Below are 27,543 nucleotides of genomic sequence, written 5' to 3'. Positions count from 1 at the left end.
ATGCAGACCGAAGGGGGCCAACGGTGGGCAAGAAGGGCTCTGCTCCTCGGCGTCCTCTGGGCCACCGCACACTTGCCTTCTTCAGGTGCACCCTTGCCCCGGCGTCTCCCGAGGGCCACAGGTAGGTGGACGCTGGGGTCAGCTGCCCCTGCTGCTGTTGTCACATATGGATGAAAGGGACAAAGAGAGGAAAATTCTCACTTGACTCACTTCGGCTTATGCTTCCTCCTCTGACTTTTAGCACTTAGAAGAATATCAAACACTTTTGATGCCTCGAATAAGTTCTCAAAGATAGCTCAGAGATAATTCACAGACAGCATAAAACAGGCGGGTCTCTAATTTTTTATTGTTAGAGACTTCATCATGAAAAAAAAAATCTTCTTTCGTCTTGGAAATTCTCTGCAACAGTGGAGGATTCTTCACAGGTCTGTGGACAACTTTGGGCTCTGAGATGGGAAAATGAAATTGTGCAGATATTAGAAATCTCTCTCATCAGAGACATAATGTCTCTTTGAGGAGGAAGAGGGGTTCAAAATTCCCTTCTAGAAAGAAAGCAGACAAGGAAGAGTGATTTCATAATTTTTCTTCTTGTAGTTCTTTTGCTATCATCAGCTTATTTCATTAAAGCACCTCTTTCGGGTCCCAAAGGTTATTTTTTTTTTAAACTTTACAGCTGCATCATATTCAAAAGTGTTTTATACATTTTCACCAGGGTTCTTGAAATTCCACTGTTACCCCACACTTAAGAGTTTTGTTGAGAAATCTCTCCTTGTGGGCTTGGAACGAGTGACACCAACATATTTCAAACTTTCTCCCTCTTTTTCTTACCAGGAAATAGCACCCAATGCATTGTACCTCCATCCCTGGAATTTCCTGAAGGGTTTTTCACAAAACAGGAGCGCACAGATGGAGGCATTGTAATCTACTTCCTAATTATCCTGTACATGTTCATGGCCGTGTCTATTGTCTGTGATGAGTACTTCCTACCCTCCCTGGAAATCATCAGCGAATGTAAGTGGCTGGAAATCTCCCCCATCATCTTCCAAATTAATTGTGCCACAAATACGTGGCTGTCTTTAATTTTTTTTTAATGTTTATTTGTTTTTGAGAGAGAGAGACAGAGAGAGACCGAGTGTGTGTAGGGGAGGGACAGAAGGAGAGGGAGACACAGAATCAGAAGCAGGCTCCAGGCTCTGAGCTGTCAGCACAGAACCTGATGCTGGGCTCGAACTCAGGAACTGTGAAATCATGACCTGAGCTGAAATCAGACGCTTAACCAACTGAGCCACCCACGCACCCCACGTGGCTGTCTTTAAAACAGCTCAGCAACAATTCTGTCCATCTCAGCTGGTTGCAGAGATGGCTTTCTGTGTTGTGGGGCCCCTACCTTCTGGAACTGGCCTGCATGTGGTTTTTCTTGGTGGTTCACGTGCAGCAGAGCATCTTTAAATGAGTACCCAGCAATTTTTTTTTTTAATTTTTTTTTTCAATGTTTATTTATTTTTGGGACAGAGAGAGACAGAGCATGAATGGGGGAGGGGCAGAGTGAGAGGGAGACACAGAATCGGAAACAGGCTCCAGGCTCCGAGCCATCAGCCCGGAGCCTGACGCGGGGCTCGAACTCACGGACCGCGAGATCGTGACCTGGCTGAAGTCGGACGCTTAACCGACTGCGCCACCCAGGCGCCCCTACCCAGCAATTTTTATTACACTGACTATCTCCAGAAACTCTTTGTCTGCTGTACTACCTGGCTGGCAGTTTGTTCTAAACTGTTCCAAGTTTCCACATATATGCACTTGGTGTGTACCCCTAATACAAGAGACTCCTAATGCTTGCCATTTTATGCTTTCAAAAACTTTTTTTTTCTGTTTTACTCTAAAATTGTAATTGTTTTTAAAGGTAGATGGTAAACAAATGACATTAAGGACTATCTTCCTCCCCACTTCCTTTTTCAGCCTTCTGCCAGTAAGGAAAGTAACTGATGTTTATGAACCAATAAATAAATAAGTCCTGCGTCCTATGTAAAGTGACCTCAGGCATCAGATAATTGTAAATTCAGTTATTAAAAGTTAAGCTCACTTTCAGGTTTCTGAAAATAAGATCTGCCAGGCTAAGCCCCTCTGTTCCATCCCCTCGGCCAGGTACATTGTCCACAATTCTGAGCATATCCCTTTCATCAGTATACCAGTCCCTAAAATCAGGATATCAGTGATGATTCAGGCCATATAAGCAAAAGGCCAGCAGAAGTTTCCAGTCTGTCTCTTGCTTGGTTAGTTTCATTGGTTGAATGCGCTCATTTCAGAGAAGGTTAAAGTTAAGGGTTTGGTTTCCTACTGCATACTCACACGATTGCACAGAAACTGCATCCTCTCCCCCCATCTCACATGCACATACATGCGCACACACACACACACACACACACACACACACACACACATTGCTGGCATTTCTTCCCAGACAGAGATAGCTAGAATATTAACTCTCCTTTTTCCCATGGCCCCTGCTCCCCAACCCCACTGAAATGCTAGTCCTTCTCTCTCTTGTTCACTGCACCATAGCGGTACCCTTAAGACCTAAAACAGGACCTGGAAAGAGCAGAGGCTCTCAACACATATTTGTTTAAAGAAAAAAATTTATAGAACAGGTAAGCATGTTTGTTATTATTATTATTTAACTTAAGTAGTATAAATATACATTTTTATATTGACATTCCATTTTACATTGACATCAATATTTTTCTATAATAGAGATTAAATTACTTTCACATCGTATTTTTACTCAGATTGATGAAATGCAAGAAAAATAGAAGAAAAAAGTAAAATCACCTACATTTTCATCACCCAGAGACCCCCACAGTTACCATTTGGTGTATTTTCTTTTGACCTTTTAGATCTTGCTATATCTACAGTTTGAAGTACACTCAAAGGTACACACTTTTTCCTCATATATTTTATTCTACACATTTCCCCATATTATTAAATACTCTCAAAAACATGATTTTTAATGGTAGCATGATTTTCCAAATGATTTAAGATCCTAACACTGGGTTTTATACATAGTAGGTACCCAGTAAAAATTTATCATAATTTTAAAAATTATTAATCTCATTGAACATTTGTGTTTTTTTAATTTTTTTATCCTAAGCAATGTTGTGCCCATACATGTACAAGATATTTGCAAACCTCTCTGATTGTTTATTGATAAAGATGCAGAGCTATGCATATTTTAAGCTTTATTTTATACATTACCAAAAGCACTTCACAAAAAGGGTGTGCCAACTTATACCTCCAGAATGTGGGATAACTTCCATTCCAGAAAACCATGAATAATATCATTTAAAATGTCTGTTAATTGCTTTAAAATGGAATGTCATTTTGTAAAATTTGTATTGATCCAATTATTTGTGAAGTTGTAAACATTTCATGCTTACTGCAATTTGTGGTTTTGCTTTTGTGCTTTTTTGCCCATGTTCTGACAGGAGGGTATTTGTCTTTTTCTTACTGATTTCCAAGACATTATTTTAATATAAGGATATTAACCCTTTTTCTAATATCATTTCTATATCACATGCTTTTTCATAGTTTGTTGTTTGTTTTTGTAATTTGTTCATCACATTGAAGTGTACATATTTTTAAGTAAATTTATAAATATTTTCCTTTATGATTCTCCTTTTGATTTACACTTAGAAAGAAATTTTTATCTCCAGGTCAGAGAAATTATCATAATTTCTGTTACGTGTAGTTTCTTTTTTTTTTTTTTTTACATTTCTGTCTTTCTTTCACTAAGAATTTGTTTTGCTATAGAATTCAGTGCTACTTTTTCAGAAAGTTAATCAATTTTCATATACTAAATTCTTATATATATATGTATGTGCCTCTGCTTCCAAACTCTTAAATGTTGTGATAATCTATTTGTTCATCCTTGTGCCAGTAGTGAACCTTTAATTAGACGACGTACATAGATTATGTTAATTATATTAACACTAAGAAATTTTAAATTCAAGGTACTCTGTCCCACCTTGAAAATTTCTCTTCCTGGAAAATAGAAAAGTCAAAAAAATTTTTTTCTTTTTGTTTTCACATTTCCTTTTTTTTTTTAAATATATGAAATTTATTGTCAAATTGGTTTCCATACAACACCCAGTGCTCATCCCAACAGGTTCCCTCCTCAATATCCATCACCCACCCTCCCCTCCCTCCCACCCCCCATCAGCCCTCAGTTTGTTCTCAGTTTTTAAGAGTTTCTTATGCTTTGGCTCTCTCCCACTCTAACCTCTTTTTTTTTTTCCTCCCCCCCCCCATGGGATCCTGTTAAGTTTCTCAGGATCCACATAAGATCTTTAGATCTTTTATTTTTTGTTTTTTGTTTTCACATTTCCAAACTATACCTTGACTAAAAGAATAAATTCATCAAGAATTTTGTTTATAAAAAATTGTCTTGGGAGTGGTAAATAAATAAATAACTTTTCTAGCCTTGCAGAAGCAACTGCATTAAAATTTAGATTGCTACTTCAAAATAATCTTCATTAAGTGACTTCATAGAATATTTATAATAATGACTTCCACTAGGCCACTTGTGGAATTACTTTGAAACATCATCAGCAGACAAGTGAATCGCTCTTTGCTGTGAGATATAATACAGTAGCTATTATGAATGTGTAAATTGGTATTCAGTCCAGAATTGGGTTCACAATTCCAATGTGTGGGAGGGGAGCTGGCAGGGGAGGGGGGGGTGCAGTTCCCCCAACAGCAAGTAATTCTGACACTATCTACCCAAAGATAGCATCAGATCCCAGACTGCCCTCCCCATCCCCAACTGACCTCAGATGCCATTTGCAAGCCCAGATTATTATGCTTCTGACTAACTGGTTACAGATTGGGAGTTCCAACAACCCTCTTCTTGGGTTTCAGATAGCAGTCATAAGGCTGGGCTGTTACCTATACTTCTGACCAACTGGCTGTATAAATCAAAGTTTCCCATGACCTCCTTCTTGGGTTCAATTAATTTGGTAGAGTGGCTCACAGAACTCAGAGAAACATTTTACTTCCTAGATTACTAGTTTATTACAAAAGGATATAACTCAGGAACGGCCAGAGGGAAGAGAGAAACATGAAGCAAGGTATGAGGTATGCCCTCTCCAGACATGCCACTCTCCCAGCTCTCCAAATTCCAGCTTTTTGTTTTTTAACAGAGGCTTCATCACATAGGCATTGTTGATTACATCATGACCTCTGGCAATTGATTCAGCTTCCAGCCCTCCCTCCTTTCTCTGGAGACCTGTGGGTGAGACTGAAAGTTCCCGCCTTCTAATCACATGGTTTGTTCCCTTGGCAACCAGCAGCCCTCTACAGTTGGGGCCCAAAATGTACCTCATTAAAATGACAAAAGACAACTTTATCAAGCTCTACAGGTAGGAATTTCCTGCTTTGGGGAGCAGGAACTTTTGGGAGCAGACTTTTGAGGCAGGAACTATGGATGAAAACCAAATATCTATTTTTTTATAAATCACAACATCGCAGCAGCCCACCTCCTGGTCTTCAAACACGTACCCCTGGTAGCAAAACAATCATAGAAGTTAAAAGATACTGGCACATTACTAGACTCTTATTCAGTTCATTAGTAACTAACTACCTAGTTCACAGTGCTGAGCTACATTGCATGCAGGCAGCAATACTAGCAATAGCCCGCCTTCAGTCCGTTCCTGATCACACAGTCTAAGGTCATACAGGTGCACAACTAGTGAGTGATTTTTACCACAAACAATATGGCTGAATTGACTGTTAATCTCAATTTGGCAGACGGGGCGACGGTGCATCTTATCCCACCAGACCCTTAGGGATTGTGACACAAAGGTTGAAGACAACCATTCCTTAGCAATCCTCCCTGCTTCCAGCCCTTGTGGCTGCAGTCCTTTGACCGGTCCTTTGACCGCTACATCTAGCAAGGGCACAAAACAACAAAGTTGAGGTGATGTGAGGAAGAAAGAATACCAACACCTTCCCCCTCCCACTCTTCCCCAGATCCACCAGAAAACAGAAAGCTATTTAGTGGGGGGACACTTCTTCAGGACGCCTCATGTTCAGGGTGAGCACACACTGGTGAAGGCTTATAGGCCAACCCTTAGCACCCTTATCTTCCCCCATTTTCGATAACCAATATTTCAGTTGCCCACTCCGATTCTCTATCAAACTTCTCTCTCTGCCTATTGCTAGATATCAAGGACCGTAAAATGTGTTCCTTGGTCTGGAGAAATGGTCAGCAATCCAAATCAGTGCAATATCTTTGGCTCCTGTTCTTGTATAGTATTTTGAGCATTTGCATCTAATCCTAGAGAAGCAAAGCCCATTGCAGAGGCAGTGAATACTCCTGTCAGGACCCACTTTTAGGCCCCAAAGACTACCAGTATCAATATTTCTTGCCAGCTTTGGTCAGGACCTTCCTACTAGGGAATCTGCCACATAGCCCTCTGTAGTCTCTGTCTCTCTTGTTGGCAGATAGAACAGTTCTTATTGGCATTTTTGTGTTTCTGGGGATACAAGAAGACTGTGTCTAGATTCAGCCCATCTTTGCATTGCTCCAGACCCTCATGTCCACTCATTCCATGAACCCAGGTAGCCATCTCAAAGGAGCACACAGGGATATCTACTTACCTATTTCAATTGCCTTCCAAAATGGGAGTTCGTCTTATAGGCTGCTACTTTCATGCACCTTTCAAATTTTCAGAGTGATTTCCACAGGGTTATACCTTATGTGGGTATACCTTTAGCACCCACATTTCTGTTGCCTTTCTAATCTGACCGCGTGGCCACCCAGATACCAAGTTCCTTTCATCCTTTCTCTTCCCAAACCAAATGCTTTTGTGAGCCAGCAAATCCCCCTTTACTGAGACCAAACTAGATAGGTTCTGAACCCAGAAAGGTTCTTTTGGGTTTTATGGAGGCTTCATTACACAGGCATGATCAAATAAATCATTGACCAATTTATTCAACCTCCAGTCCCTCTCCCCTTCCTAGAGGTCAGGGGTGGGACTGAAAGTTCTAACCCTCTAATTACAGGGTTTATTCTTAGGTAGGGTCCGAAAGTCGCTTTGTTAACATAACAAAAGATGCCTTCATCACTCTCAATTCTTAGGAAATTCCAAGGGTTTTGGGAGCATGAGTCAGTAACTGTGGCTGAAGACCAAATATATGAGAGAAATATATTTTGGTCGTCTGAATGACCAAATACGTATTTCTTATAAATCACAATATCACATGTGTGATTGATGGATACCCACGCTGCTGCTAAATCTTCTTCAGCTGCTGAGAACTGACCCTGGTCTTGAGTGCTGAAAATACTGGCAACAAAATGAGATAGAAATAGTGCTGGCCTGATTCATTTTTTAAGTGCCTATAAATTAATTCTGTCATTTCTCTTTTCAAGGTCTAGCATAGTCCATCCAAATTAGGACATCAGCAATAAAAAACAATTTCCCTGGGATTTGTTTACATCCACAGAAACTAGCCTCAGAAAAGTCTGCAAACACTTTACATTTCCCCATAGTTCTTTTGAAGAGCATTGGGTTATAATAATTCCACCCATTTTGTCAACTAATAAGGATTAATGTAATCCTGAAAACAGTTTACTGAAGCATTCCACAATGTGCTGGAGTGTTGTTATTTATTTATATATTTAGTTATTAGCTATTTGTCAAAAAACAATTATAGAAGACCAAGCATGGCTCTAAATTAAATAGAGACGGTTTCATTTGGTCTTCACAGAAACCCCACAAAGTCAGTTCTATGAGTTTGGTTTTGCTGATGAGAAGCTGAGATGATACATAATTACCTAAGACCAGCCAACAAAGCCTTCCCTCTCCAATGCTGACATCCAACAATATTCTCAACTGCTCTGATATAATTTGACACATCCTTCTTTGAGGTTAGCAGCCATAATATGGTTGTTTCAGAAGAATTGTTCTATTTGAACAGTCTTTTTTTTTAAGTTGATTTATTCATTTTGAGAGTGAGAGTGCGCATGTGCAAGTGGGGGAGGGGCAGAGAGGAAGGAGAAAGAGAATCCCAAGCACACTTTCCCAGCACTGAGCCCAACGCAGGACCTGAGCCAAAAATCAAGAGTCAGTTGCTTAACTGACTGAGCCACCCAAGGAACCCGTGAACAGTTTTAAAGGGTGTTTTCATCCCAACAGCACTGGAGTTTTGACAAAAAGAACCAACAACAGCATCAAATACTCATTGTAACTATGGAGGAAGTATACTACAAAATAAAGAGAATCCACTGAATTGCTTAAAAAAATCAGTTTAGACTTTCAGCCACTTATTGGAGGTTGTAAATTAATGTTATAAACACTTGCCAAATACAATAATTAGACCCCGAGGCCTAAGCCTTTGGTTGTCTAGAATGTCCATGAGATCTTAGTCTGGTACTGTGAAACCAAATCATCACATAGGTTGCAATGACTTTCTGTAGGGTGCATGTTATAAGTCCCAACCTAGAACATGATGGGAGAATTGACAGGACCCTGGCCCACCCCAGCCCCATCACCTCATTACCCACTCCTCAAGCCACCAGTAGTAGTTCGTTTGGTCAATGGAAGGGTCTTCAGATGAAGATAGAATAGGCTCAGGACTCTCCATGCAGAGGATGAGCAGGACATGGTAGAGGCCCAGAGCCTCTTGCTGATACCCACCCTGGACCCTTTTTCTGTCTGTAGCTATGTTGATCTGGCAATTTCCTCTAGAGTCACCACCACAGGAGGCTTCTTCCAGCAAGGCTCTTTTCTTTCTCCTTGCTCTACTTATGATCACAGAAGCCACACAAACTCTCCTCCCCACCCCATCCTCAACACATACCTCTTGTTAGACAACCCGAGACATTTTGCTGTCATCTTTACTCTGTAGCACCAATATGGAAATGCTGTTCCTGTGCCCTCTTCCTCGAATCCCATTTTCTTTTATATCCACTGAGGTTCTCTCGGATAAGAGGCTAATGATGATTCATTGAACATAGAGGAATGAAGTGAAATTAATCCACATCATAGAGGGAATAAAAATCACACTCTAGTGTCCAGAGCATTTTACCATCAGAGATAAGACCCAGTTTCTGAATTGGGAAATAGAATTGAGGATTCAGGGGAAGGGGTTATAAACGATGTCATCAGAGGTGGAATATTATCTGAGATCAAGGGAGCTAGAGGTAATGGGGTAAAGAATAATCTTAAGGGAGCTCCCTTATCCCCACCAGTTGTGCTACCCTAGACCCGGAATTGGGTGGATACACTGAGGTGTGTGTGAGACAGAGACAGAGACAGAGACAGAAACAGACAGGTTCCAAATGAGGACAAGGAAGAAAGGGGGGGTGGTCTTTGTGGTCTCTGTTCATTCACGTAAGCCTGACTTATGAAACTGACTAAAATTCCCATGCTTGGTTTGTAAAGCTAGTCACATCTGGTACTGTTTGCTTGGGGTTTCTTCTTTCTTCCAAAAGCTCTATGGTATACTTGTTGGATGGTCTGTCACAATACTGCATGATCTCATGGTTCATGAGTTTGAGCCCTACATCGGGCTCTGTGCTGACAGCTCAGAGCCTGGAGCCTGTTTCAGATTCTTTGTCTCCTTCCCTCTCTCACTCTCTCTCTCTGCCCCTCCCTGGCTCTGACTGTTTCTCTCTCGAAAACAAATAAACATTAAAAAAAAAAAAAAAAAACAGACTACAAAGATTATAATTCTTTACTCAGCAAAAATGAAAGTGCAGAAGGTGAGTGATCAAAGTCAATATGGATATGTTTGGGGCAAATATCAAATCTAGAGTGCATCTGCTAGACCTTGAAAACCAAGTTTAAGGCAAATAAAAGCAAGAGAAAGTACGTTTATGAAACCCATTCTTTTATCTAATCTAATAATCCATGTAACAACTTTAAATGATACTTCAAATATCTCTGGAATATTCTGTCTAGGGTTCCTTTTATTTCTTTTACATTAAAATCCATACGATTTTATTCAACCTTTAGTGACCCTTTCTTTTTTAAAAAGTGATATCTTTAAAGTATATTTAATATTTAACTTAAATATAAATTAATATTATATAAATTAAAAATATAATAGAAACCATATTAAATTGTAGCCCAGATAAGACTATTAGATCTCATCTCTATAAGCAGTTTGGTTTTAGAAACACAAACATTAAGCATAAAGCCAAAATAAATCCTTTTTATGTCTACTTTTGATATGTAGTAGGGGTCTCTTAGAGTTGTTTAGCCACTGTTTACAGTAGTTTTCTTTACTTTTTCTCAAGCTAACTTCGTAGAAAACTGAGGACCCCCTACAATTGGTCACTTGATATAGCCCAAAGTCCACAATGAGCTGGCTAAGACACTTGTCTTTTTATTTATTTATTTTTTAAAGTTTATTTATTATTGAGAGACAAAGAGACACAGAGCATGAGTCGGGGAGGGGCAGAGAGAGAAGGAGACACAGAATCCGAAGCAGGCTCCAGGCTCTGAGCTGTCAGCGCAGAGCCCGACGTGGGGCTTGAACTCATGAACCGTTAGATCATGACCTGAGCCAAAGCCAGACACTTAACCGACTGAGCCACCCAGGTGTCGCCGACACTTGTCTTTTTAAATGTTACACTAATATACTACTCAGTTAGGAATTCTAATTCCTCCACCATGCTGACCCTTTGAGGTATAACATCTTTTTTTTTTTAATGTTCCTTTATTTCTGAGAGAGAGAGAGAGAGAGAGAGAGATACACACAGAGAGAGAGAGAGAGCACGTGCTAGTTGGGGAGGGGAAGAAAGGGAAGGAGACACAGAATCTGAAGCAGGCTCCAGGCTCTGAGCTGCCAGCACAGACCCTGACATAATTTAAATGTCTATTTATTTATTTTGAGAGAGAGAGAGAGTGTGAGCAGAGGAGGGACAGAGATAGACACAGAATCCAAAGCTGATTCCAGGCTCTGAGCTGTCAGCACAGAGCCTGACATGGGGCTCAAACCCACGAACCATGAGATTATGACCTGAGCTGAAGTCGGGTGCTCAGCCAACTGAGCCAGCCAGGCGCCCTGAGGTATAACATGTCTTAAGTGAAAATGATCTTAATAAGGTGTTGGGGAAACATACTTAAATAAAATATCTAATTTGTTATCAAAAGGTTTTTTTTTATTCACTCTGCTTTGAACCATGTTTGCCCATGTTCAACTGCAACGTTATGTCTCAGAAATAGACAATAAGAGAGAAATGTGAGTTTTAATTCCAGGTGGAATTGGTTCTAAATGGATAAAAGTGAAAGGGAGTTGAATAATTCCGTGGGTATGGCATTTGGATAGCCAACAGTTTCAGGGGATTGTTTGATTCTTAATCCTCATGAAATTTACAGAGGCCAAGCCTTCCCAAAGAACAAAGAATCTAAGAACCGTGTTTTCTCCCGGCCACAAGGGCATTCATCCTCCTCTTAAGAGCATATTCATCTTCTTTGTGTTTCTTTTCTCTGATCTAAGTTGTGGTCCCCTTGGATTGCATCTAAATCTACCCAAGGTATATGGATCTGAATAACTGCCAAGTTGTCTGGGTATTACCAAGATGCTATTGCATATACAGGCAACAATAATAATAGTAATAGTAATAATAACAATAATAATAAAGCCATGCATTAATCTCTTTGCTTTACCTACATGGATAGCTGAAAGAGTAGCTTTTGAAAGTAAAAAAGATCTAGGTGTCTATCCCGTCTCTGCAATTACTATCTATGTGACCTTGGGCAAGTTATGGAGCCAAAACTGAGGTAATTGTGAGGTTTGGAGATAAAGTGTCTTATACATGCATTATATGATAAGCTTAGGCCAGGTGGAAAATCACTATAATGTTATAGACATTAGATTGGAGGTTGGAGGGAGTCCTCATAAGTGGAATTAGGTCTTTAAAAGCATTACACAGGGTTTCAGAATTTATTCCCTCATAGCTCAGACAAAATATGAGGTGGTAACTATAAAGAAATCAAAATGTTTTTATTTATTGCTAAAAACATCACAGAATATATATATGTTGTACATTGGGAAGCTAGGCATTTATCCCTATGATGTTAAAGTTGTACTCAAAAAAAATCTAAAAATATATTTGAAATTAATGTTAGAACAGTTTTGCAAATCATAAAGCACCTTGGTTTGCTGTCACACTTCATTCTGGACCGAAATTAAAACTACTCAGGATGACTACCATCCCAGTCACTGGAGGTGGGTCTGAATGACCTTTGATTGGTCATTCTAATCCATTCACAAAGCATAAAAATTTGCTGCCACTGGAAAGTTTCTAAAATTGTATTAGAGGATGCCAAATTACATATAGCTTATGCTTATAACTATTAAAATGTGCATTGTGATAGGGGCGCCTGGGTGGCTCAGTTGGTTAAGCGTCCTACTTCAGCCAGGTCACGATCTCGCGGTCCGTGAGTTCGAGCCCCACGTCGGGCTCTGGGTTGATGGCTCGGAGCCTGGAGCCTGCTTCCGATTCTGTGTCTCCCTCTCTCTCTGCCCCTCCCCCGTTCATGCTCTGTCTCTCTCTGTCTCAAAAATAAATAAACATTAAAAAAAAAATGTGCATTGTGAAAGGGCTGGAGATACATTAAAATGATATCAGTGGTTAAAACACAATGGTAAACATGTAAGTGATTCTTCCCCTTCTATATTCCCACACTATCTCCTAAATTTTCAGTAATGTAGGAGGTTTTTTTATTATAAATTTATTTAACAATAAAAAGTGGCATAGAGTCTAAAAGCATAGAATCCATATCCTACATTTTGATAAAAATTGACAAAATTAGAAGAGGCCTCAAAGAGTATGTAGTCCAACACTCCATTTTACAGATGGCAAAATGTAAGGCTTGTCTGAATAACGTGTCTAAAATCCCATATTAAGTACAGGCAGGGCCAGAATACAGGTTTCCATTTTAGTTTAAAACTCTTCCCACTATATTATCTTTCCAGAAGAGAGTTAAAAAGCTGTCACAAGCTTTTCAACATAGCATCAGAGAAGAGAACATGTGTAAGAAAAAGTCTGATGAATTTTGGTATAAGTTGTGGTCCCCATAGACCACAGGTCATTATCATAAAGTTGCACTTTATATAAACAATGTAATGATATCTAAACCTATAAAGAAAACTCACCTTGAACAGTTCTCCTATATCCTGAAGGAAATGTGATTATTCCTTTAGAGTAATAAAGAGGAAAAAAGTAATAGCTCTGGGGGGAAAAAAACCAGAACAATTTATCTTTAATAATAAACTATCGCAGAGAGAAATGCTACCCAAAGGTCAGCGAAGACAAAGTCAGTCTATTCTAAAGTTCAAAGGTATAAACCATTTTACAAAATATGCTTAGAACCTTAAGATATGACTTGTTAAAATATCTTTGAAGTTTTATACATCCATCGTTACAGAACCTTTCCTTTCATAACTCAATTAGAGCCCAATGAATAGCAACACGCTTTTTTGTTACTACCTTTTGATAGTGAAAGTGTTCAAAAGGGTCACTTATTTTCCTTCCTTGTGACAAACAGCTCAACAGATCACCTTTTCCCTCCTGAGACTGAATTTTTCTAATGAAGCATTCTTAAACTAGCGTTAAGCAAAGATTGGTCATTTACTATTGAGCTGCACCAAGTTTGGACATTTAGTTCAAAATTAAGCATTTTTTTTTCTTTTGCAACTTCATCCACATATTATCAGGCCCTGATTTAATTAGAGAATTCATGCTAATATCCAATATCACTAAATTTATACATTCTCTGGAATATGCTGGAAAACTTCCAAAGTATCCCTGATTCCCATTAACTATTATTTGCCCTAGGAAAGAATAGAATGGGGTAGTTATATGGCCATGCCATGAGGCAGGAAAGAAAATAACTGAGTCGCCCAACATGTTATAATTGGCCTGCCTTAGTGCCATTTTTACATTAGGTTTCTGTGGTGAAATAGAAATAGCATTGGATTTAGAAACAACAGACTTGAAGTTTATGCCCTAACTTCTCACATATAAGATCCTTACTATCCATGTAACTGAGTTACTTAACCTCCTGGGCCTGTTTCCTCATCTGTAAAATGGAAATACCACCACTCATATCAGAGGATAATTGAGATTATTAAATAATGTATATGAAAGTGAATTGTAGGGGCGCCTGGGTGGTGCAGTCGGTTAAGCGTCCGACTTCAGCCAGGTCACGATCTCGCGGTCCGTGAGTTCGAGCCCCGCGTCGGGCTCTGGGCTGATGGCTCGGAGCCTGGAGCCTGTTTCCGATTCTGTGTCTCCCTCTCTCTCTGCCCCTACCCCGTTCATGCTCTGTCTCTCTCTGTCCCAAAAAAAATAAATAAACGTTGAAAAAAAAGAAAGTGAATTGTATACTATGAATGTAAGATATCATTTACTTCATTCCTGAAATGAACAAAGTTAAGCACAGAGCAATATGTCTTATCATGTTCTATTTTAAAATTTTATGGCCAATTGGTCTTACAGAGAGTCAGCTAGATAGATGATAGATAGATAGATAGATAGACTCTAACCAGCAAAGGAAATGTTATGAACTGTGTTGCACAAAATATTACTTCTCTGCCTTCATTCATCACTGCAACCTGTTCATCAAGCAACATGACCAAAGGCAAATAGTGAGGAATCATTCCACATATCCTAAGAGGACTTTTCACAACAGAGGCTTAACAGGTGGCAAAATAGCTCAGACTAGATAGAGCTGGTTAGGCCTCTTGAGACCAAATAACCTCATGACTAGGGCTGGCATCACTGGGAAGAAGGAGGTGGATGACTTTCCACACACACTTCCCATATCTTTCAAAATAAAAGCTAAAATCCTTGCTAGGATTCACAAGTCTTACATGATCTAGCCACCTATTACCTTTTACCTTATCTAACCTTTTACCTAATGTTAACCAGAATCTGAGCTTTCAGCGCATCATAATCTTTTTTGCTGGTAGAGGGTCTTGCCTCAAGGTTGATGGCTGCTGACTGATCGGGGTGGTGGTTGTTGAAGGTTGGGGTGATGTGGCAATTTCTTAAAATAAGACAAAAATGAACTTTGCCACATCGATTGACTCTTCTTTTCATGACCAATTTCTCTGTAGGATGCAGTGTTGTTTGATAGCCTTTTACTGACACTAGAACTTCTTTAAAGATTGGAGTCTATCCTCTCAAACCCTGTCATTGCTTTATCAGCGAAGTTTGTGTGATATTCTAATTCCTCTGCTGTCATTTCAACCGTCTTCACAGCATCGTCACCATCTCAAGAAACCACTTTCTTTGCTCATCCATAAGAAGCAACTCCCCACCCACTCAAATTTTATCATGAGATGGCAGCCATTCGGTCACATCTTCAGGCTCCACTTCAAATTCCAGTTCTCTTGCTATTTCTACCACATCTACAGTTACTTCCTCCACTAAAGTCTTGAAACCCTCAAAATCATTCATGAGAGTTGGAATCAAATTCTTTCAAACTCCTCTTCTGTTGATATTTTGATGGTTTTCCCATGAATCGTGAATGTTCTTAATGGGATCTAGAATGGTGATCCATGGGCTGCAGAATGAATGTTGTGTTAGCATAAAAACAGCATTAATCTTATCATACATCTCTTAATAGAGCTCTTGGGTGACCAGGTGCATTGTCAATGAGCAGTCATATTTTGAAAGGAATCTTCTTTTTGAGCAGCAGGTCTGAACAGTGGTCTTGAGACATTTAATAAACCATGTTGTACATAAATATACTGCTTTATTGTTCCATTTATCGAGCACAGGCAGAATAGAGTTAGCATAATTCTTAAGGGCCTTGGATTTTCAGAATGGCCAATGAGCATTGACTTCAAGTTAAAGTCACCAGCTGCATGAGCTCCTAACAAAAGCCTGTCCTTTGAAGGCTTGAAGCAAGACATTGACTCGTCTTCTCTAGCAATGAAAGTCCTAGATGGCACCTTTTTCCCGATAGAATACTGTTTTGTCTACATCGAAAATCTATTGTTTCGCCATCTTCATTAATGATCTTAGCTAGCTCTTCTGGATAACTTGCTTCAGCTTCTATATCAGCACTTGCTGCTTCCCCTTGCACTTTTATGTCATGGAGGTGACTTCTTTCCTTAAATCACATGAACCAATCTCTGCTAGCTTCAAACTTCTTCTGCAGCTTCCTCACTCACCCCTCTCAGCCTTCATTGACTTAAAGGGAGACCTTCTTCTGGATTAGGCTTTGGCTGGAAGGAATGTTGTAGCTGGTTGGATCTTCTATTCAGACCACTAAAATCTCCTCTATATTAGCTATAAGGATGTTTTTGCTTTCCTACCTTCTGTGTGTTTACTGGAATAGCACTTGTAATTTCCTTCAAGAACTTTTCCTTTGCAGTCACAATTTGACTACTGTTTGATACAAGAGGCCTACCTAGCTTTTGGCCAATCTCTGCTTAAAACATGTCTTCCTCACTAAGCTGAATTATTTCCAGCTTTTGATTTAAAGTGAAAGATTTGCAACTCTTCTTTTCTCTTGAACATTTAGAGGCCACTGTAGGGTTGGTTATTCATTGGCCTAATTTCAGTATTGTGTCTCAGGGAAGAGGGAGGCCTAGGAGAGGGAAAGAAAAAGGAGAACAGCCAGGCGGGGGAGTAGTCAGAACACACACAGTATTTATCAGTTAAGTTTGCTGTCTTATCTGAGTGCAGTTCATGGCAACCCCAACAGTTTCAAAAGTAACATCCAAGATCACAGATCACCGTAACAAAATATACTAAGGGAAAAGTTTGAAATATTGAGAAAATTATCAGAATGTGATATAGACACATGACATTAGCAAATGATGTTGGAAAAAAGGCACAGATACACTTGACACAGGGTTGCCACAAACCTTCAATGTGTAGAAAACATGTATCTGTGGAGCACAGTAAAGTGAAGTCTGCCCCTACATATGTGCCTAGCTTTCTCACTTGAAAACTTTTAATTTACCTTCTCCGCGAAGGCCTTTCTGGCTACCCAATCTAAAATTACAGTCCTTTCTTCATGACATTCTGTATGCTCCCCACTCCCTGCTTTTGCTTCCTGCTATCTCTAACATAACACATATTTTGCTTATCTTGTCTGTTTCTTTTCCCTAGAAAAAAGTTCCACGGGAACAGAAACATTGGTCTTTTTTTTTTTTTTCTGCCACATTCCGAGCACTTAAAAAAGCATCTGACATAGTAGGTACTCAGTAAGTACAACAATAGCCAGGTGTTTTAACTATCAATGGCTGCTTAACAAATCACCCCAAAACCAGTGGCTTAAAAAAACTATCATGGTATTACCTCTCACAGATGCGAGGGTTTCCTGGGCTCAGCTGTTAGTTCCTGCTTGACGTATCTCATGCAGTTATAGTCAGAAGACAAGGCTGGAATTATCTGAAAGCTGCCTCTCTTTCACATGTCTGGTGCCTGGGATGGGGAGATTCAAAATTTGGGGGCTTAACTAGTAGGGGTTCCTCAGGCACCTCTTATTTCTGTATGGGCTCTTCATGAGGTATCTCCAGTACAGGAGTTTCACGGTGGCTGGGGTTTTGTGTGGTGGTTCAGGGCTCTAAGGCAAAGGTCCCTAGAGAGAACCATGAAGAAGTTTTGTCACCTTTTATGTCCCAGCCTCAGAAATATTATGGCTCTGCCATATTGTTAGTCAAAGTGGTCACAGGGGGAGACATAAACTCCACTTTTGTGGGGGGTGAGAGGCAGGGAATGGAAAGGTTCTGGAAAATCACCAGGACACAAATACTGTAGCCATTTTTGTAAAATACAATCTGCCACACCAAGAATAAAAAAGCATGCTACTTCCATAGGCTACTTCGTAATGTACCAGTAAAACCTAGTTGGGGATTTCTGATGCAACCTTGTCTCAGCCTTCCCAAAACAAGGTAGTCTTTTCAACATGACTTTCTCTTCTCCTTCCCATAGTAGATCCCTTAGTTCTAAAATTGAAAGAGCCAAAAACTTCCTAAGACCCTTCATCTCATCACTGAAGACAGTGGATGTGCTTGTAAGTCTCGGGGATATACACAAACGATTTGAATACTAGTATTTTCTTGGGCTTACTACTCTAAAATTTTAATGGTTGTAGGTTTTAAATCAATAGACTGTAATTATACAAAAGTAATTCTTATTTGGTTTTTAGTGAACTAATTTCCTCTCATTTGTATTGACACAGTTGAAATTGCCAATTTGTGAATAATCCGAATTCAGCTTCACTTACAGATCTTAAAAACTACCAATATTCGTTTTTTCTCCTCTTTCAAATTGGATTAGGACTCCTGAGATACCTCAGTTTCATCAACTTGTACAGGAGCACTGTTGACAGTACTATTTTAAAGAAGTCTGGCTGTTGCCATACACCTACAGCCCCCCAGCTAGAAAGGAAGTTCTTTCTGGGTCCCACAAAACCCTGCATCTTGGCATTCAGAACACAGAGTTGCAGTATAGCTCCCGTGGTCTCTGGCCTTCTCTCCCCTTCTAAAGAAGCATTAAGTAATGGATTCATAGAGAGAGCAAGACTGGGTTCCTCTAATTTTTTAACCTGCATGCTTTATTTTTCCAGTTTAAGTCACGGTTAGTGCTTTTCTGTGAAGCTATAGATTTGAATGTTTATAGAGACATTCCCTTTGTCACTTTCACATAATTTCATTTGTCTGCAGCCCTTGGACTGTCTCAGGATGTTGCAGGTGCAACTTTTATGGCAGCCGGTAGTTCAGCTCCTGAGCTGGTTACTGCTTTCCTGGGTAAATATCGCTCCTTTTATTTTTTGCTTACTCAATGTGATTTTATCTTCTTCAAGTCTGGTAGCACTAATGTAGCAATTACCTTGCTCATAGGTGTATTTATCACAAAGGGAGACATTGGCATTAGCACCATTCTTGGATCTGCAATGTATAACCTCTTTGGCATCTGTGCAGCTTGTGGCTTACTATCTAATGTGGTATGTAAAACAACTTTACTCCACAAATTTATTGTCTTGACACATTACAAAAATGGTTTATGGTCTAGAACAAACAAGGCACTAGTAATGTGTTCAATCAAATTTATTAATCAGTAGAAAAACATGTCTTTCATTTAAAGTTAACCCACAAATAGCTCTTGGTCAAATTTATGAAAACCAGAGTAGGTTCTGAAACACCATTTTTCTTAAAATTCCTTCTCTAAGCAAAATGCAAAAGGTTACAATATTTAGCAACAAACATATAGTTTTAGTATTGTGCTAATCATGTACTTGAAGTTACACTGTAATGGAAACAGTAAATTATCATTTTACAGGCCTCAACGCTATCATGTTGGCCCTTATTCAGAGACTGTGCAGCATATGCAATTAGTGTAGCTGCAGTTCTTGGCATAATATTCGACAACCAAGTTTACTGGTAAGCTTGAAATGATCATTACTCTTATGGAAAACACAATTACAGAGAGGGTTTTTATGAAATTCCAACGGTTTAGCAACATCTCTTTTTCGGAAATGTTATTTCAGTCACTTCTCAATTACCTACCACTTTGGTACCATTTTCCCACATGCCTCTGAGCTAACTTCCTCATCACAGGTGCTGGTTGGGTTTTCCCTTTGAAAGTTCTTCAGTCATGTGAGTCTCCTTGTCTCACTAATCACTGGACATTACCACCCTTCCTTCACCCCTCAGCCTGTTCAGTCTCCCCTTTTGTTGTCAATTAAAGCCCCAGCAGTTGGGTCTTTTCTTCTACTGGGTGGTTTACCTTGCCTAGGTTAGAAGTGGTCATAGTCACAAGATCGGAGAGAAATGACGGAGGAAGTAAATTTTAAAATCTTTAAATTCTTCCAACTCTCTCTCTGATGTTCATTTAGCAACAACTATAGCCTTCTTCCTCTAAGAATCAACAATATATAGGTATTAGCAATTGTTCGCTTTACCTCCCAGTGTCTTGCTGTTGCAAGAAAATGAAAAAGAGGGTGACTCAGTGGACAGCTAATAACTTTTTCAACTAAGAAGAACCAGGTATCTATTATGGGTTTATCACTATGCTAGGAGTCACAAGGGATGGAGAGGAATGTAAAATGCACAGCCATATAAGACTGTGCACTGCATAATGCTACAGGATACCAGAAAAATAGAAAACAATGTATATGGCACCTTTCTGGAGTATTACAACTGGAGTTTTACAACTTTCTGGAGTATTACAACTTAGCAACCCTGCATAAGACCTGCAGACAAGAAACTTAAAATCTTGCAGGGAGCAGAATTTCTAAATGAATCACCCTGAAATCTAGTCTCTCCCCCAAAGAAAGCCTATTGGCTATTGTAGGGATCCTTCTGGAACTCAGCAGTTATCTTTAAAGTGACAATGACTGTCCTAATGATTGTCTCTAAAGGGACAATGACAATAACTTTAAGAGTATCCAAACCTATGCTCCCTCTATTAGGGAAAACAAGAATTCTGTGCTTTCAGTGTAGCAGAGCTTCACTGGCTATAAAATAAAAGGTAAATGAAAGTTTCAAATGTAGTGGTATTACCTAATCACAACTCTTTAGGAGACCAGAGTATGGGACAACAGTTCTTAGTGCCTATGATGTAATTTCATTTTTTAAATATGCTTATTGTCTTGTGACTACAAGCCAAATTTAGTTATATCAAAAAAAAAAAAAAAAACCAAAAAATGAAAAAAACCCCTGTAAACTGAAAAGTCCCAAAGCCTTATATATTCTGAATAGTTTACACAAAATTCTTACACCAGATTTGAATAGACACAGTTGAAATGAACTAACAGATAAACCATATTCTTTTATAATACTGTATATTTTGAGGAATGCATGCTGTCAATGAACTGAGATGGAGAATTCCCATCACTATTCACTAGTTTAACTTTTATTTTGAAAGTCTACAATTTTTATTTTCAAAGCATTTTTTATGCCTATAACTTGTAAAGTATAAATGAAGACAATGAATTTAGAATCCTTGGTTTTATTTGAAATATAGAAATGAATGCCAAGCTTTTATGCATAAATTTGTAATAATGCTGTGGCCAAGTTTGGACACAACTATAAAACCAAAATACACCTAGAAATATTATTTGCTTGTTTTATTGCTGTGTTGGAAAATTATTAAGCAGATACTGCCCCCAAACTACTAGCTCTACAAAACCTTTGTTTTTTTATTTTAAAATACACAAATTTCTCTAATTTATAGGTATGAAGGAACTTTACTGCTTTTGATATATGGATTATATGTTTTGGTGCTGTGTTTTGACATTAAAGTTAACCAATATATTATAAAGAAATTCAGCCCTTGCTGCACTTGTCTTGCCGAAACTACGGAGAGGAGAAGTGAGCAAGAACCACTGATGGGATGGGAAGACGAGGGTCAGCCACTCATCCGTCGGCAATCAAGAACTGACAGTGGGATTTTTCATGACGATTCTGGCTACTCTCAGCTTCCTTTAAGTTTACATGGTCTTAGTCAGGTTTCTGAAGGTAATAAGCACATCATGCCCACTATTAAATCTACTCACTAGAAAAACTTGTCTCATTTTGATTCAGCAATTACTATATACTTTTTATGTAAAAGACACTGTGGATATTCAGACATGATGAAGAGGTGGTCCCTATCCTTAAGAATCTTCCAGTACTGTAGAGAAAAAAGAAAATAGCTAGAATACGAAGGTTTAAGTACTATAAAGAGGAGAAAATAAAGTACAACTGTAGTTCCTAAATGGGACAGAATGTATAAAATTTGTATAAAAGCTAGGAAAGATAACCACAGAGAAGGCAGCATTTAAACTGAGCCTTGTGGAATAGATCAGATTTTAACTGATGGCCTGATTTATTACCAATAATTAACAGTTACAGAAGTCTGTTATGTAAATAACATAGAAGTAAAAGTAAAGTATATTCGATAAACTGATGGCCAACGAATTAATATGAGCAAAAGGCCTGGTCAAGAACTTGCATACCTGGAGCACAGAATGTATACATTAAAGAAGCAGATTAAAGGTTGATAGTAAAGAACAGGAGAGCCTTATATGCTAGTATGTAAATCTTTGCAGGTTTCTGAGCAGGGCAATCAGAGGATAAAAGAAATGGAGGTCTGTAAGAAGCCACTAAAACAGCTGGTGTGTTTGGTAGGTGCCTGGACAGAGCAAAGGAGTAGGAATAAAAGAGACAATGCAGAGGAAGCATCACCAAGGTAGGGCAACTGAAAGACTGTACAGGTCAGAAAAGGGAGCAGAGGAAATTCTGAGGCTTCGTTCATGACTGATTGAGAAAAGGGGAACACCACTTACAAAAATTTGGAATTTAGGAAAAAGTGCTGGTGTGCGAAAAACCAGTTTTAAATATGTCATCTGAAGCAGTTGCAGAACATGTGGATACATGCGTTTAGTAGAAGTTCATCTAGGGCCAGAAACAGAAATTTATGCATTAGTTTTCTACAAAGTGGTTGTATGAAACAGATTCTAAATTTACCTAAGTACATTAGGGAGCTATTCTAATTTACTACCTAAAAAAATTACAACATGACATTTCCCCTTCTTATAAAAATTAGTTTCTAGACTTTCAGGTGCAAGTGGCATATTGCTAAGTTAAATTTTTTAACAAGAAATTCAAAAGAACCAAAAGAATCTTTTCATTACACTAAAATTATATCTAATATTATTTAATGGTCCATTGGCTGAAGCTTTGCAAATTTTTTCATGAGTTATTTTACTGGCATTAGTTGTAATGTAATTTGATCCAATACATGGCTACATTATTATGGTACATTACAATATAGTACATTATTTTGTAAATGCCATGCAAATTTTAAATAATTTTAAAGTGAACTCTTATTTTTATCCAATATATTATTGTCTTCCACTAACTTAACAAAACAAATTAAATAAAAGAACATACTCAAGTTTTATAAGTTATATTGTAGATTCCATACTAGTTCCTATTTTCTTAAAGGCTCTTCCTAAGAATTATAGTGAATTCCAAGTTTAACAAATAAAAAGAAAGAAAACTTGAAGCCCCCCCAAAAATCACAATGATATTTAGAATGGAATATTCAACTTAATAAAAATATTATGCTATAATTGTTTTATACATCGTAAGTATGCATTATCTGATACACAGGGCAGGCTAGAGACATCATCAATACTGGAGGACAGAGACAACTATATTAGCTATAATAGGTAGAAGGCAAGTTAGACCCATAAACAAAAAAAGTTACTAAAAACCATTCATATTGTAGAAAACCAAGAGAAGTCCAACTGACACTTAATAAACATTATGTCTAATACATTTACTGAATGATCCAAGATATTTTGATGGATTTTTAGGTCCCAAATCAAGAAATGCTGAGTATCGCATTTTATACTGTCTGCCCTAAAGTCTCAATTAGTTCCTTTTTGCCAGCAGTATCAGTAATGAGGTATTCAAATGTTTTAAATAGCCTCTTAGAAACTGATACAGCTAATTTATTTCAATATAGCTTTCTAAATGGACATTTCCAACTTAATTGGCCATTTGAGAAAACTCAAAATCATTTATTTTTTCCTCAACAGATCCACCAAGTGTTTTCAACATGCCTGAAGCAGACTTAAAAAGAATTTTTTGGGTACTATCCCTTCCTATCATTACCTTACTTTTTCTAACCACACCAGACTGTAGAAGAAAGTTTTGGAAAAATTACTTTATGATAACCTTTTTCGTGTCGGCACTATGGATATCCGCATTTACATATATCCTGGTTTGGATGGTCACAATAACTGGTATGTATCTTTAGTACAAGAGCACAATTTAAAAAAGAAAATAATCAGTTTCACAGAAGAACTGCTTATATTCACTAAAAGTCTAGCTAAGGAGGAATTTCTCTTTCCACAAAGACTAAAGATAACTGCTATTTACAAAAAGATTAAATATTAATATACCAGCAAGATCATTCAGGGGTTTGTAAGTTGTGTATTACATACCAACTATATTCTCAAATATTATACAGCCTAGAGTTACAAGTCAAGGGATCTTCTTATAAATGAAATCAAGTACACAGGATGTCCTCCTATTATGCTAATAATTAAATCACATTGTATGGGGTCTACAATATGCTGTATCCACTGAATTCTATTCCACAATGAAAAATATAGCAAAGGGACAATATTTTGAGAAAACAGTGCATGCTCACTGTTTAACTGGATTACATTTCACTTTGCTTTTGGATATGGCAATACAAACCAACTACGAAATGGGTAAAAAGTACATAAAATAAAATTTAAGTTTAGGTTTCTACTACCTTCATGATTAAAATTTAAATATTACCGCTGGCCATAATCAGCTCTAGTTTCACAGAACTCCAAAAGAAAAACACTGAATATAAACATAGGAAAAAAAAAATCAAGGATTTCTCCCAGAAAGGTTAACCCAAATGAACATATCAGAGGTGAGCAAACTATGGTCTGTGTGCCCAAACCATCAGGACTCCTGTTTTTGCTCATTAAGTTTTACTGAACATAATCACACCCAATCATTTATATATTATCTGTGGATGTTCTCACACTGAAATGGCAGAGGTGAATATTTGCAACAGAAACCATATAGCCTGCATTGCCTAAAATAATTACTACATGGCCCTTTACAAAAAAAGCTTGCCGATCTCTGACTTTCCCCAAATTAATGTATGACTTAGAATAGCATGCTAGCAAAGAGCAGAGTATTTCTTTTCTTTTAATGACAAGGATGAAAAAGTCCAATTAGCTTGCATATTAAATCTCTCCAAATTTTCTCAGCCAGAATATACTTAACAATAGGAAATCAGGAAAAGAGCAAAATCAAGTAACAGATCATAGAACAGCCCCCAAGATGATAAATATTAGTGTTATTTATGTACATATGAACTCTGGCAAACCAGTAACAAAAATTAACAACCAACTATAATTCCAATATCAATATATAAAGCATGCAATAAACAGCTACTTAAAGTACTTTTAATTGACATTTTAAGAAAAAGACTTTAAGGTAAGTATTCAATTGCAACATTAAAAGAGCAGTTACATGTTTTTTTATTTAACTTCCCTCTGATTCTGTTTCTGAACACATTTCTGGAAAATGCTGCACTGACATCAAACTTAACAGAAGGATTAATAAATCGGGAACATGATGTTAGGAAGATTCAGGTAGAACCCGATTTTTGTTTTCCTTTGTTTAAGGTATATCACCAAAGTAGGACCTAAAAAATGTGTACCATGTTAACACATTTATAGGTTAAAAATAGCTATAAACAACTTGTTTAATTCTGACCACTTTAAGAAAATGCTTTGCAAAAGAGAAAATAACCAATCTTATCATTAGCATATATTAAGCAACAACCTTGATCAGTTAATAGTGAACATCCAAACCTTTGGTAGGCATTATCAGGCAGGGGAATTATTCCTTAGTAGAATTTTGTCTATTAAATCTTTAGATATCTATCATTAAAAATCTGTACTACCTGTATTACCCAATTTACCAGTCTTATTCAAATATTTTTCTAGCTGAAATCTAAGTACATATTGGTTGTGAAATCTAAATGTGCCTATTTTCTTTTTGTTCAGGAAGGAAATATCTGAAATAACTGCAGAGAATGGTTATTGAATCTATAAGATTTGTAACTTGTAGTGTCTATGTTTATTATAGGGGAAACATTAGAAATTCCAGACACAGTAATGGGCCTTACTTTATTAGCAGCAGGAACAAGCCTGCCAGACACGATTGCCAGTGTGTTGGTTGCAAGAAAAGGTAAGAGCTAGGTCCCTCGTGCTGCAATGCCCATTCTTCAAACCTGGCTGAAATACACTGAGCAAAAGTACCTTTAAAAATATTTATTTCCTCAGGGCACCCGGGTGGCTCAGTCGGTTAATCGTCCGACTTCAGCTCAGGTCATGATCTCATGATTCGTGAGTTGGAGCCTCGCATCAGGCTCTGTGCTGACAGCTCGGAGCCTGGAGCCTGCTTCAGATTTTGTCTCCCTCTCTCTCTGCCCCGCCCCTCGCTCAGTCTGTCTCTCAAAAATGAATAAACATTAAAAAAAAAATTTCCTCAGCATACTTTGAAGAAAAAAAAAAGAGTGACTCAAGAGGAAGGTTTACTATTTAATTGCAGATTAACTTCACTAAATCTAACCCCCAAATAATACTCATCTGAAATGTGCATTAAATCATAATTAACCATATTAAATGAGAATGAAAAGCAACAAGTAATCTACAGACCTTATTGAAAAATGGTTTAATAAATAAAGATAATTATTATTAAATAAATGTTAAGACTTTAAATACTAACCCCCCAAAATTAAAAAATACAAATTCAGTAAGACTTTTGTTCTAATAACAATTTTCCAAAACCAACAAACAAAAAAAATTTCCAGTGTTTTTTTATGAAGCTTATTAATAAAAATACAGCATTGGTGTGCACATTTTAACAACATGCTTTTTTTTTTGTTTTGTTTTGTTTTGCAGGCAAAGGAGATATGGCTATGTCTAACATCGTGGGATCCAATGTGTTTGATATGCTGTGCCTAGGTGTTCCATGGTTTATTAAAACTGCATTTATAAATGCATCAGCTCCTGTAGAAGTGAACAGCAGAGGACTAACTTACATAACCATCTCTCTCAACATTTCTATTATTTTCCTTTTTTCAGCAGTTCACTTCAATGGCTGGAAACTAGACAGAAAGCTGGGAGTAGTCTGCCTATTATTATACTTGGGGATTACCACATTATCGGTTCTATATGAACTTGGAATCATCGGAAATAATAAAATAAGGGGCTGTGGAGGTTGATATTAATAGGGTTATGTGGAAAACGTGGATGATGGGAGAAGGAAGAGCAGGAAAACTCCATTTCTTCATTTAAGTCAAATAAAAAATATCCTGAACTTTAGAATCTAAAACTTACTTACAGTAATTCTTCATCACCAAAGAAAAGTAATTTAAAACCAACCCAAAATCACATCCTAATTTGTCTGAGCCCTTTCTTTTCAAGGACAATTACATATATAAAATGGAAGTTTTGAAAAAACCATCTGTTTTACCTTACAGTAAGTTGATAAAAGTTGAGGAAACTTGGACAAATCCCACTATGTAGTACTGAAAGTAACAACAAGAAAAATGGCTTATTTCATTAAAAACAGTATAACCATTCATTTAAACTGAATGACCAACTTGCTGTCTTTAAAAACCCAAACTTGAGATTAACAAAAAACACAGTATATTTAACACTATACTGTTAAAAGCTGGTGGGAGTTTTAAAAGTTCATTTTTACAGCTTTTGTAAGCATACAGTATTACTAAAAAAAATGACTTTTTCTAGGAGATTCAGCAAAACAGATGTAAGAATGTTCCAACCGCGGTTTAAAATTACGCATTACGATCCAAGCGAACATCGATTTCTCTGCCACTGATTTTTATGCCATTCATTATTCTGCATGCTTTTTCAGCTGATTCTGGGGAGTCAAATCTGACTGTTCCACAGCCTTTTGACTTTCCATTCTCCATTTTTATTTCTGCAAACATTACATGAC

The 27,543-nt window shown here is 37.8% G+C and overlaps 2 protein-coding genes across 3 annotated transcripts in view; one reads left to right on the top strand and one right to left on the bottom strand.

Annotated features, from left to right (window-relative positions):
- Window positions 1–26,803, top strand: SLC24A5 (solute carrier family 24 member 5). The gene is made up of 9 exons (XM_047075149.1): window positions 1–121; window positions 832–1,011; window positions 18,694–18,777; window positions 18,871–18,974; window positions 19,310–19,410; window positions 21,206–21,489; window positions 23,559–23,765; window positions 25,663–25,764; window positions 26,481–26,803. Exons 1-9 carry the CDS (start codon window positions 1–3, stop codon window positions 26,801–26,803), a joined length of 1,506 nt encoding a protein of 501 aa, XP_046931105.1.
- The window catches only part of MYEF2 (myelin expression factor 2), a 31,058-nt gene continuing 29,822 nt past the window's right edge, over window positions 26,308–27,543 (bottom strand). For both annotated transcript variants that reach the window (XM_047075147.1, XM_047075148.1), the window contains one exon: window positions 26,308–27,543. In XM_047075147.1, coding sequence (XP_046931103.1) covers window positions 27,380–27,543 — 164 coding nt within the window. In that variant the 3' untranslated portion in view covers window positions 26,308–27,379.

Source organism: Lynx rufus, unplaced genomic scaffold, assembly GCF_022079265.1.
Source record: "Lynx rufus isolate CCGP_SWC_20201006 ecotype Redwood Valley unplaced genomic scaffold, mLynRuf1.p SCAF_13, whole genome shotgun sequence".
Classification (NCBI taxonomy): Eukaryota; Metazoa; Chordata; class Mammalia; order Carnivora; family Felidae; genus Lynx; species Lynx rufus.
This window is presented reverse-complemented; position numbering and strand designations above follow the sequence as displayed.